Here is an 11580-nt window from a genome sequence, read left to right as displayed (position 1 = left end):
TTTGTTACAAAGTATTGTCGAACTGCTAGCCTGGCTCTATATTGTTTTTTGTTTCTTTTTATTATTATGGGAAAAATGCAACGATGAAAAAATGCGTAGCCAGTAAGTATACAACATAATTTTGAGAAGCGTTAAAACAAAATAAATAGAAAAAATAGCGGAATACATTAAAACAACGTCTTTTTATTTACTAAGGGCAATCAAATTTAGCTTCCGGGGTGCGCCGATGGGTAGACTGCCCCCGTTGTCTTCCAGTTCCTAGCTTCCTACATCATCACAAATGATTTGGAGGCCCATCACGTAAGGAAGGCATGGCCGGATGATAGGGTTTAGCTTTCTAATAAATGAGGAATGGGAATCCATATAAAGCTCGCACGACCCATTCAAGATCTGTTTAGGAAAAGGTTGATTTGTTTATTTATGTAGTATTTTCTTTTTTCTTTTTAGTATTACTTAGAGTAAATAAATATCAGCCAAATCGATGATAAGTGTGTTGTATTCGGATAGCTGGTCTGGTATGAAAGCGTTCCAGCGTTACAGTAAACTTGCAACGCATATAGCCATACACTGCGCGTTTTTTTGCGCTTGATTGTACCTTATGCTAATCGATTTGCATCAAACAAGCAATCCAAGTCCTATAGTTATGCAGTTTTGTCTCTTTTAAAATCACGAAATGCAACCTAATGTAAAGAATAAGAGTTGGATTGTTTTACGTAGCGCCTTTTTCCTGGTGTGTAACAAGTTTTACAATCTCGTGAATCAAGCGGTGAGCGAGGCACGACACAAAACAAGTATGCTTTTGAAGGAAGAGATAGCGTACTATTTTTTGTTCAGAAAGGATCTGGTTAAGTTTGGGAACACGCATTTGTTGTCAAAACAATAAAGTTCGTCTTTCGCAAACTTTGTTATTCTTTCCACTTTCGTCGTTTTGGATAATTTGCACTTCTGCGGAACTATGGGAAGCAAGTCACGCCCATGAGGGATTTACGCATGCAAACCCTCCAGATTGCTCCGTTTTGGGTTGGATTCTCATTCCACTTTTCAAACACGTAAACTTGATGACGTAGAATTATTCACATAGAGAACGTGATTTTTGTATATAAACATGTTGTGGGTTGGAGTAGTTATAGATATCTTTTTGGCGAACAGCAATGGAAATCATAAATTGAGCTGCGGCAAAACAAAATCGGCGTGCCACGCGAACTGAGCCGCGTCGACGTTAACCTAATCGTGCCGATTTTGCAACGACGTGGCCGTTTTGCAGGATTAACGCGTATTACCTTGCTTCGTTTTCAACTGTTTCAAATGATCGACATACAGTAATAATATAAAAAAGAGGAAAAAAAATGAAAACCACTTTGTCTTTGAAAATGTAAGAGACATAAAATCAAAGACATAAAAGTGATGCATCAATTGAACTTCTTTTTTGTGTTTATAACTCATTAATCTTGTTATTTAGTGACGTTCAACTACTGATATATTGTACACGTTGAATTGACGGGAGAGGGTTGAATTCGGTTACGATAGCCCTTACCTTTTGACGATCTGTACTGGCTTCCAGTATAATACGATCGTCTCAGACATTACTAGGGAAATATTTGGACAGAGGTAGCATAGTTGATCGAAACAAAACACGGAATTAAAGAACGACCTATTCGGTAGCAAGAGGAATTTCAGAACTACCAATTATGGGGTTCACAACCGTATTCTAAAATTCTGTGGACGAGATATGAAAGAATGGGATTCAACGAAATCATAACAAAGAACAAAGTACGGATTTAGGGTATCACCTTGTGGCGAACTTTTCTGCACCCTGTGCCAACTAAACTGTTTGTGATTGTCTAACTTCCTCGAAAACGCATTAAAACAAAAAGATGAAAAAAAAGCAATGTCTTTGTTTTTTTCTTTTGCCTTGAGGATTTTCATTGTGGCTGACGTGCTGTCTGTGGCGTTGATCCGATCGTCAACCAGCGCAAATAGCTCAGCACAACATCTAAGACTCTCCGTCTTCTCTGGTCATCAAATATAGAAACCATTGCTACAAAACAAGGGAGAGCTCGTGCTCTGATTGAGTTGGTAAGTTAATTTAATCACAAGTTCTCTGCTTTGACTGCTGGAAAGGTTGCGGCCTGAAGAGCGATGCTTTGGAATTTCTGTCTAGCACTGCTATATTTCGCTTTCTGGTCCCTTTGAAGTTGCTATTTGTGTAAACCCAATAGATCAAAAGATTGGTACCAGCAATGGAGAAGACAGGAAAAGAAGAAGGAAACAAAAAGAAAAAAAGAAAAAGGAAGCTTGAGATGGTAGGGTCGATTATAGCATGAAGCGTGATGTATACATGGGATCTTTAAAACTCAAACTTTGATGTCTATCATGACTTTGTTCGACATCCTATAACGCTCTGTTCAATAGCAGATGCAGGAAGGGATTCAGATATGAATGTATACAAAGAGCTGCACACAGAAAATCGTGTAGGCGAACTGAGTAGGCGGGGACGGAGTCGTATTGATTACCACGCCAAACTTGTTTAGCGGCTGACATACATTGCCAGTGTGGATGGGGCCAACGTGCCCAGTCTTCCCCTTGCCTGACATTATGGATTTTCATCACTCAGCAATGAACCGCCTTGCAGCTAAACGCCGAGCCATAATCAAGTGATAAAAAACATTGTCGTACGCGTTGCAGACGATACAACATAATTTCATTTAATCCTTGGATTAATGTGCAACGCCTGAGGTTACGCCGCGACGTACGGGCATCGTAGATATATGTATATGTATATGTATCTGTATACCACTTACACCCTAAACAACGACGAAACGGAGAAGGAGAAAGTGAAAAATTAAAAATAAAAAAAAAAAAAATAGATATTGGGAATACAGACCAAGAACCTGAATATTTCAATGACGTGGCCTACATTATTGTTGCCAACCACTTGGCACAATATGAAACACGCTAACATAACAACAACAACAACCAAAAAGAAAAAAAACAACAAAACAAAACAAAACATGGAACGATACAGAAAAAAAATAATTAAAAAAGGGGGAAATCACGCGCTTCTGATTGGGCGACAAGAAAGGATCCATTTTTCAATGGCCATTCTATTAATTGAAATTCGATTGAACTTAGTGGTCTGACCCTCCACGTTGTTAAGTTCCGTTGATTGAAGGTAGGGTGCTGGCCGCTGGCGGCTGTAACAAATCAGAGTACTGACAAAGTGCATCGCGCAGATTTCGTCCAATCCGAGCTGAATCTACGGCCGTCAGTTCAACCAAGTGCGGATACAAAGAAATGAGTTGCCTCCAAGTCAAGGGGTTCACTGCGTCACCCGATCCAAAGAGGGAGAGATGAGTCATGAAAAAGAAAACGAAATAAACGGAAGATTAGAGCAGATTTTAGGCTATTCTTAGTAGCTCTTGCAGAAAAAGTGTCAAAAGCACGTTCGCAGATGCTCGAGAGAATAATCGAAAAATGCTATTTTTACCTTTATTGGTTGGAATCTTCTTTAAAGCGGATATTAGAGACGAAAGACCTTGTAGAGTGAACGCAATTTCAGCAGTGCGATACCTGTCCAAAGTTATGCAGTCAGAATATTAAAATTATGGAGTTGTTGGTAAATGCATGGAATGGGATATTATCGTGAGCAGCTAAGCTGACGGTCACGAATGCACCCTGCCAGTCTACGACAGCTTCAAATATGACGGTCAAGTCACGACAAATATCGTTTTCGGTATAGTCATGCTCCTTACCACCCTTTTATTTTCTGGGAGACGAAGAAAAGAGAGTTCGAACAAAAAAGAAAATTTAGTTGAACACCCACCTCGGCATGGGACATTGACCACCGGTTTTTGCGTCTTGAGCAAAGGCAGCAAGAACCTTATGGAATCGATCGAGAAGCGCGGTGATGGCGAGTTGATTGGTAACTTGGTTGGATTGGCTGGTAGACATTTTGTTTTGTTCTTGCTGTTGTCTTTGCTCTTCGTGGATCAACGAGAACTGCAACAACACTTCAAAGCAGATGCGGGCAAATTCTTCGCGCAGCTTAGGACCAGTTTCGCTATCTACTGCACGAAGAAAGAAACAATTGATAGGGGAATTTGACATCGTCGAACTAAAAATGCGGGTAATTATGATTACCCGGTGGGACGAAATGAATGGACCCCTTGCTCAATAGCCCCATTATTTTCGAAATGAAATGCGGCGGATAGAAAGTAGCTTGCGGCAGAATTTCGTCTCGGATCAATTCCATTACTTGACAATCTAATAGTTCGTCCGACTGAATTTCTTCCGGTGTTTGATTGGCCAAAGGAACGCTAGAACACGAGAATAATTTAATAAATTTTTTTTTTAAGTCAACGAATAATTAGTCTGAAGAATAATTGGTTTGAGTTCCTCATGAACTCACCTTTTGGGGAAAAGAAATTCGTCTAGCGCTAAGGTTATTTCAGTCCATAGCGGTAGCAGGGTTTCCTGTAAATTCGAATTATTCTCATGATTGTCAGTCTTGTGCCGGGCCATTGGTAGTCCTAGACGAAGCACATGTAGTAATGAATGAACTGCTAGCCGCCAAGTTGTTTGAGAAGTGCAGTCGTACTTTAGACTAAGGGGTAAACGCAGGCACTGGAAACAATGATAGCAATTTTCAGAATGAAATGATTTTGCAAAACAAAAAGGGTAGTTCAACTTACTCGAATAATACTGGTCAGGACTTGAGACTGATTAACCACTTCCTCTTGGCACGTTTTTCCATACAAATGAACAGCCATAGTTAAACACTTTTCTCCAAACGGGACGTAGTTTAATGTCACCCATTCAGCGGACTTCTCAATTGAAAGTGAAAAGGATTAAAAAATATTAAAAAATTCATTTAATATAGCTGCTCAAACTTTTCTTCGGTTAGTATACGTTGTCATAAATTTGTTTATGATGTGAAGTTCAACGAGACGTACCTGCATTCCCTTGAAAGAGTTCACTGATTTAGTTTTTAGTTGTCCGAATGTCGGAGCTTGACATGCAAAACCGGCAAAAACCAAAAGTTGATTAAAGAGAGCTGGTATCATAGATTTCATTAGCTCATTCCCAGAAACAAAGTCCTGTAAAACGAACAACGGTTTGTCAGTGTGTACAATGTACACGATAACAGAGAGATTCTCAAGTACCCGCTGCAGTGTATCCATACAGAGTAAGACTCCTTCCTGAAGTGGAGTTAGCACAGGGTCGTTCACCGACGGAAGAATAAAAGGGGAAGCTTCACCATGTACGGGGACACTGACTGCTGATTGAAGGACGGTGCATAACATTTGAAGGTTGTCCGATCCGAACCTGTTGAAAATAACATGAGCGATACCGTGAAATATACAACTTGGGACGGAAACGTCAATGAACTGATACGAAAGCAGAAACGTCAATCTTAGTAAAATAAAATGTAGCAAAAAATTGTATATGTACGCACGGTCGGCTTAGCCGAGAAGAAAAAGGGGTTTTCAGATGATTTCACAAGAGTAAATAGGAATACCTGGATTTTACATGTTGGAAGAGCCCGGGAAAGATAAGAACTAAGGCAGTCAGGAATGGCTGTGACGGAATATAAGTCACTCGCTCTTCTTTTTGCGGACTTGTGGCAAGCGTTCCTATTTGAAGCCAGGCTTTCCATGCAACGTTCCAGATGAAATCATCGTGGCAACCACTGCCATTGGATTCGTTGGAATTGCACTTGGTTGTCGTTGACAGAACATCTTGAAACGCTTTCAACGAGGCCAACGAAACCTAACACCACATCATTGCAATTACGAGGAATGAGCTTTAATGACGAAAACCAATTACTCAATTTTTAGTACGACTTACCTCTGAATTTTTACTCAACGCCGAATTTTCAATATGTTCAAGCAACAGAATCCAAGCTCTAGAAAATTCGTCCAATGACTGCAGCATGGGTCGCTTGGTCTGGAATACACGGGCAACGCCAGAAAGAGTCAACACCTGCCGTGGTTAACAAATACAGTTAATGATTTTTGTTGTTTACGAGTATCAAATTCAGTTCTCACCTGAGTCTCTGCCCATTGCTTTTGTGCTGTATTCCGTGAATGATGGATAAGCATACTTCCGGACGTATCCACCTTGACATCACTAGCTTGCCCCGAAAGTTTTTTCACGTTATCCAACAGGGGAAAAAGAACCTGCAGATTAGATAAGAAGAATGTAAATGAAAAAGAGATAGGAAAATGGGACAAACGAACCTGCCACACAACGGCCTGCCAAGTGCTGTGGTGCAGAAGATCTCCGTGAGCTGCAATAGTACTAAAGAGTGTTTGACCAGCTGATTTACGCACTGCAGGCCGTTCATCGATACATAATTCGCCTAAAGCAAACGCGATTCAAAAATTTCAATCGTAATTCTTATCCATCACGGCAAGCTGATAATTCATTACCGAGTTTGGTATACAAACACATCCAGAGTTTGTCAAAGGCGGCCATGTTCGGTACTCCAGGAAAGTCTGGGAAAACCTTATTTTTCTCGTCGCACAATGAAGAACGTAGTATTTCTCGATTTTGATAAAAATAGTCGGATATATTCCACTAAAACGGGTTGGAAATGTGATAAAATGAAGAATAAAAAAATAAGTTGAATAACCTACATTAGAAAAATGTGTTAGTCTTTTAAAAACGTCCTGTGCTTTCCTTACCATAAGACCAATTGCTGTGAGAGAAACGTTGAGATCTTGTGTTTGTGATCCAAATTTTCCGGTCGTTTCGACTGCTAAAGGCAGGCAGTTCCATGGTAAAACAGGGAGATAATCCGTTACCACCAACTGTAAACACTGGAACGCGGAGCGTACTGAATTTTCTCTTCATGATTTGAAATCCAAGCAATGCAAAATAAGACAGAAATGAGCATCATATGATAAAGAATGTCATGTTCATTGTTACCCTTGAGAATTGTTGATAGCTCCTATGATATTAAGAAACAAGGGCCATCCAAAAGAGATTATGTCACCAGAGCTGTGCAGCAAATGGAGCACACAATCAACTTGCTTTTGCCGCACGTCTGCAAAACTGGTACTAGACAGCTCATTTAATGGCGATATTAGCAACGTCTGCAATCTCTGTCAAATTAATAAGGGATAGAGTTTGCTATTCTTCAACTGCCTAACCACAAATAGCCTAACTGTTTCGGATAGTTACCTGGTTTTCTTTTAAAGGGGTAGAATATTCATATTGAATTGCTGATCGAACTAACGTAGTAATGGCCTCTATTCCCCATTCTCTCATGCGGTTAAGCGGGTGGCTACTGACTTCCAGCAGGTGATTTGTTACAGGACGCCAAAGAACTTCTACCCTGTTCAGATTTACAAGACCAGTTTCCAACAGTTTTGCTACGGCAAAAAGTGAGGGCTCCTGCAGTAAATATAGAAGGAGTTCAATCTATTAGAATTCAATCTACTTTTATCCAGATTGAAGTTGTACAAACCCTGTTAGAATAGGCTACTTCCAGAGCTTCCTGCGACAGCTGGCGCAATGCGTCGATCAAATGATGTAGAGCCACATCATCTAAATATTGGCTGGATTCAAATAGTCTGCTTAACATCGATGACAGGACGGGCAAATCTGCTAAAACAGCGGCAGTGCTTGGCACTAACGTTGCCGAGCTCACTTCCACTAACGGCCGTGACGACTTTAACGAGCCCCCACTGGAGGGTTTTAAACCAAGGATCCAAGCGAGGTGCTATCAGGCGTGAGAAAAGAAAGTGAAGAATTAATCTCAAAATTCAAGTGTGTAGGAAATACACGGATACCTGTAAAGTGGTCAAAACCATGTGCCAGGCGGATCCCAATACGGCGCCATGACAATGGGCTACACTCAAGATAGCACGCATGCATTGCAGATTTTTTGCTGTTAAAACAACTGGTCCCTGCTGAGATCCTGCCGGTTGTGAAGGAGTAGGCAATGGGGAGCCGACAGCCACGATCAAATGCTGGCGGAATTCCGTTTCGATATTAGCATTTGTGTTTCCTCCAGCATTGCCGATATGCTGGCTATAGCTTTCCGTATTCTGTTGTCTAGGCTGCGCGACTACTTGGACCATCACAAGAAATCCTGAAGACTGAAGCTAATATTTTAAGCTATCAGATTTTGTTACCTCGATTAGTGACAGTTCCTGGGGAAGACGCATTTAGAACAGTTAAAGTGTAGTGCGGCGGCAGCGATGCTTTGCACAGAGCTGTTATGAAAGCATCCCGAGGTGTCGTCAATCCAACACGACCACTAACACTGGCGAACGTCTGTAGAGATTTTAGAACATTTTCCGTGCTCGTCTCATCAGTGCTGAAAAAAGAAGTCCAATAACAACGCGTTGCTAAGGGTAAAACCATGTTAGATTTATGAAAGTGTACCTAGCCTCAAGTAATAGGGTTAAAGCTGCTAGTAACCCACACCAGCTAGAGTTTACCAGCTGTATGCTAAAAGAATCATCGTCAACGACAGCCTTCTCATTTGAAAATCTATCTGATGATGCCGACGAGTCGCTTGTTGCGCTAGGTGTGTTTTGTACCACAAGTGAAATAGACCTGATAACATCCAGCAAGCAAGCATATGCCACAGACATGCAATAACCATCTTGAATGCCTGGGGGATCCGTTTTGTCCAGCATTTCCAAACTAAAAAAAAAAAATATTATTATTTAAAAGGTCAATGCACAAACCCAAAAAAGGAAAAAAAAATATATTTTTTTTTAATTATATAAATGTATAGTATGTATAATTTTTTAAAACATACAATGTAGCTTTGGGTTGTCCGCTGGTAAACGCTGTGCATATTGGTATCCAAACGCCGCGATAATAAAAGCCAGCTTGGGGAGTGATTCCAGGTCCAATGCTAACACTGGTCATCAATGGCGAAGAAGAGGAAGTTGATCCGGTCAAAGCCACTTGAGCTAAACACAAATTTTAAATATGACGACAAAAATTAGTTTTAATAGCTGCCTATCAACATACCTGAAGAAGCAAGACCGGGAGGTGTCGTCACAAACAGTGACTGTATGCAAGCAGCAAGAGAATTCACCGTGTCTTGGAATATGTTTGTTGCGTGCGGTTTCATATCGTAGCTTTGACAAAAAGATTTCACCAACAAGGGTTGAGCCAATAAACGATGAAGGATTTCCAAAGCCAATGCTCTCTGCCATGCCGGTTTATCAGGATCCAGAAATTTAATAATTAACGACAGAAAAATTTCGCACTCTGTAACCTGAAATATAACGAAATGGTGGATAAGATTATTCCTAGTGTACATGGAAAAATCCTTAAATCTAATGGATTCTTACCAGCAACGAATAATACTTCTGAACCAAAACAGACACTAGTCTCAAGAGTCGCATGCTGACAGGAAAAAATGGTTTGTCTGTTGTTATGGGTTGCTGCGCCTGTAACTGCTGTTGCTGATGACCGATAGCAAGTCGATACTGTGACTTCACATTAGGCGAGAACAGTTTGATCACCAATGCACATACTCTCTCTTTCAATAATGAACTGAATTCCTGGTGCTATGCAATAATCAAGTGTTACAAGTCTTTTAATTTCTTTGTTTTTTCAACATAACAACAATTTTAGAAGTACCTTGAAGAAAACGCTGTAAAAAGTAGACAAGATATTCTCCAATAATTCTATCCCAAATGTTCGTGTCATTTCAGTCATGCCGACCAGCCAGGAGGGTTGATCACCGTTGACTAGCATAACCAGGTCCTTTGGGAAGAAATGTAAGTTTACGAAGAAACGTTATTAATAGGAAAATTATTTACTTGAAAAAGAGAAAATGCGTCCTGGGCAGATGGTTTAAGGGTCTTCAGTGGAGAATCAGATAATTTAGTAAACTCTTTGCTTCCATCGGAAAAGTTGTTATCGCCTGTTGTGGGCGCTTCCTCATTTGATGATGCATCTTCTATAACCACCCTTTCAAAAACTAGCGATACAAGCTGGCGAACAGTAGCTCCAGCCGTGTTTCCAATTGTAGTATCTTTAGCAAAGTGGAGTCGGAAGCAAAGCACCAAGCACTGTAAAAATTATAAATAATATTTTTGATGTTGCTTTGAAAATTTTGCCTTAGTTATACCTTGGACAGAGAATCTCCTCGAACTAAATTGCTTGTGGTTAGTAACAAGGCAGCAGTTTGAAGAACTTTCACTTCATCAACATTATTCTCCATCAAAAGCCATATGACATTAATAACATATTTGGCTCCCTTTTCATCCAGTAAATCATAAGTAATAAACCTTTGTATGGCTCCTAAGCAAACCTGTATGTAAGAATATTTAAAAAAAATTACAAACCGCATATTCTAAAATAGAAAATTGTCACTTTTGTTAGTTTAGGGTCTTTAGTTTCACATCCTTGAATGAGGGGATAGAGGGCTGGATTGGTAATGTTTCGTAAAGATTGATGTGTCGATTGAGAGCCACTGTAAGGATTCTTTAGTTTTGTCAGCACTTCTTCAGATGCCTATACAAAGTATTAAGCCACTTCATTAACACTGAAAATCAAAAATAGTTGTACTGTTACCTCTTTAACTGATGTGTATTTTTTTCTTGTTTCTACTATTAATGTTCTCAGATCATTCTGAAGCCCTTCAAGTATTCTATTTACTTGATCCTTGTCCATTTTGTTATAGATCTCAACCTACTGTTATATTATAGCTTCTGCCGACAAAGATCAGACTACTTTGGTTAGATTTTGATGGGATCCATACAATCCGATTCACGTACAAAAATCATCAACACCCGTTACTACAACGACTGATTGCATTACGCTAGGTGCTGTCTAAGCGCCTTTTCTCATGTTAGCTGAGCACGGAAAACCTGTAGTACTTTTCTTAATAATTAAGAGGAAAGAAAAACATTCGCGTTCAACTTGTCAAATGCAGAAAACTATGTGACGTGGGGAATTTTCGTAAACGCCACCTACAGCTGACCGACGGTACTACAGATAGGTAAATAAAGGAGAAAAGGTAAACCCCCTCTTTTCTTTTGCTTTTTATGTTTGCTAAATAACAGCGGTCGATTAATTTAGAAGTCGGATCAAATACTACTACTATGATATGACCTTCGTAATGGTGATTTAAATGGTTCTATGAAATTGGTCTAAATTTTAAATGGCTCAAAAGTAAAAATAAAATCACGCTTACTATGTTCACCGTCGAAGATCCTTTTCATAAATAGTTCCATGCCATGATCCATGATCATGAATTCGCAAGTACTCTAGTTTGTCAATACAACCTGATTTTTTTAAATACGCTGGACTGACAAATCCAACTGTTTATTAGGTAATACCTGAGACATTTGTGATTGGTAATTAGCTAGGTTGGTAAAAGAAATCCTTGATCTTCATAATGTGAAAATTTCAGAGAAAAAGAAGAAAAAAAAAACTAGATATAAATATATATGTATATTTTTAAAACGTGATGTTCTTGCATTAGGATAGCGGGAAACCGTTCAAGCCATACGGGATAGCCCTCTTTCTGAGAACATAAAAAATTTAGTTTTGAATAATACTCTTGTTCCTTATGCAGTAATAAAATGCCGCTTAGATAGA

General features: G+C 39.6%; 1 protein-coding gene across 2 annotated transcripts; it reads right to left on the bottom strand.

The window, feature by feature from the left end:
- Nucleotides 1–2877: 2877 nt before the first annotated feature.
- Nucleotides 2878–10944, bottom strand: LOC116920986 (protein MON2 homolog). Of its 2 annotated transcripts, none has more exons than XM_045173040.1 (28): nt 10552–10944; nt 10351–10491; nt 10106–10288; nt 9795–10046; nt 9613–9738; nt 9321–9539; nt 8995–9244; nt 8777–8933; nt 8395–8658; nt 8142–8326; nt 7797–8074; nt 7472–7726; nt 7186–7398; nt 6931–7106; nt 6687–6849; nt 6432–6579; nt 6240–6361; nt 6048–6179; nt 5848–5982; nt 5519–5769; nt 5163–5325; nt 4953–5096; nt 4692–4823; nt 4409–4623; nt 4141–4316; nt 3824–4064; nt 3488–3570; nt 2878–3322 (listed from the first exon to the last, which is right to left on the bottom strand). In XM_045173040.1, exons 1-28 carry the CDS (start codon nt 10648–10650, stop codon nt 3153–3155), a joined length of 5073 nt encoding a protein of 1690 aa, XP_045028975.1. In that variant the 5' UTR covers nt 10651–10944; the 3' UTR covers nt 2878–3152. The 2 variants fall into 2 exon arrangements, with proteins under 2 accessions (XP_045028975.1, XP_045028974.1); XM_045173039.1 differs by having other exon boundaries at nt 3824–4067; nt 10552–10943.
- Nucleotides 10945–11580: the final 636 nt, after the last annotated feature.

The sequence above is a fragment of the Daphnia magna genome, linkage group LG4 (genome assembly GCF_020631705.1).
Source record: "Daphnia magna isolate NIES linkage group LG4, ASM2063170v1.1, whole genome shotgun sequence".
Lineage (NCBI taxonomy): Eukaryota > Metazoa > Arthropoda > Branchiopoda > Diplostraca > Daphniidae > Daphnia > Daphnia magna.
Note: the sequence above shows the minus strand (reverse complement) of the source record. Positions and strands in the feature narration are given on the sequence as shown.

What these genes read in the sequence shown, in the direction of transcription:
- LOC116920986 (XM_045173039.1), bottom strand. Translation starts at nt 10,650, where the DNA reads ATGGACAAGGATCAAGTAAATAGAATACTTGAAGGGCTTCAGAATGAT. An exon ending in GGACAACCCAAAGCTACATT is followed by an intron (nt 8,659 to 8,776) that starts GTATGTTTTAAA and finishes TTTTTTTTTTAG; the next exon opens with TTTGGAAATGCTGGACAAAA. An exon ending in AGCAATGGGCAGAGACTCAG is followed by an intron (nt 5,983 to 6,047) that starts GTGAGAACTGAA and finishes TAACCACGGCAG; the next exon opens with GTGTTGACTCTTTCTGGCGT.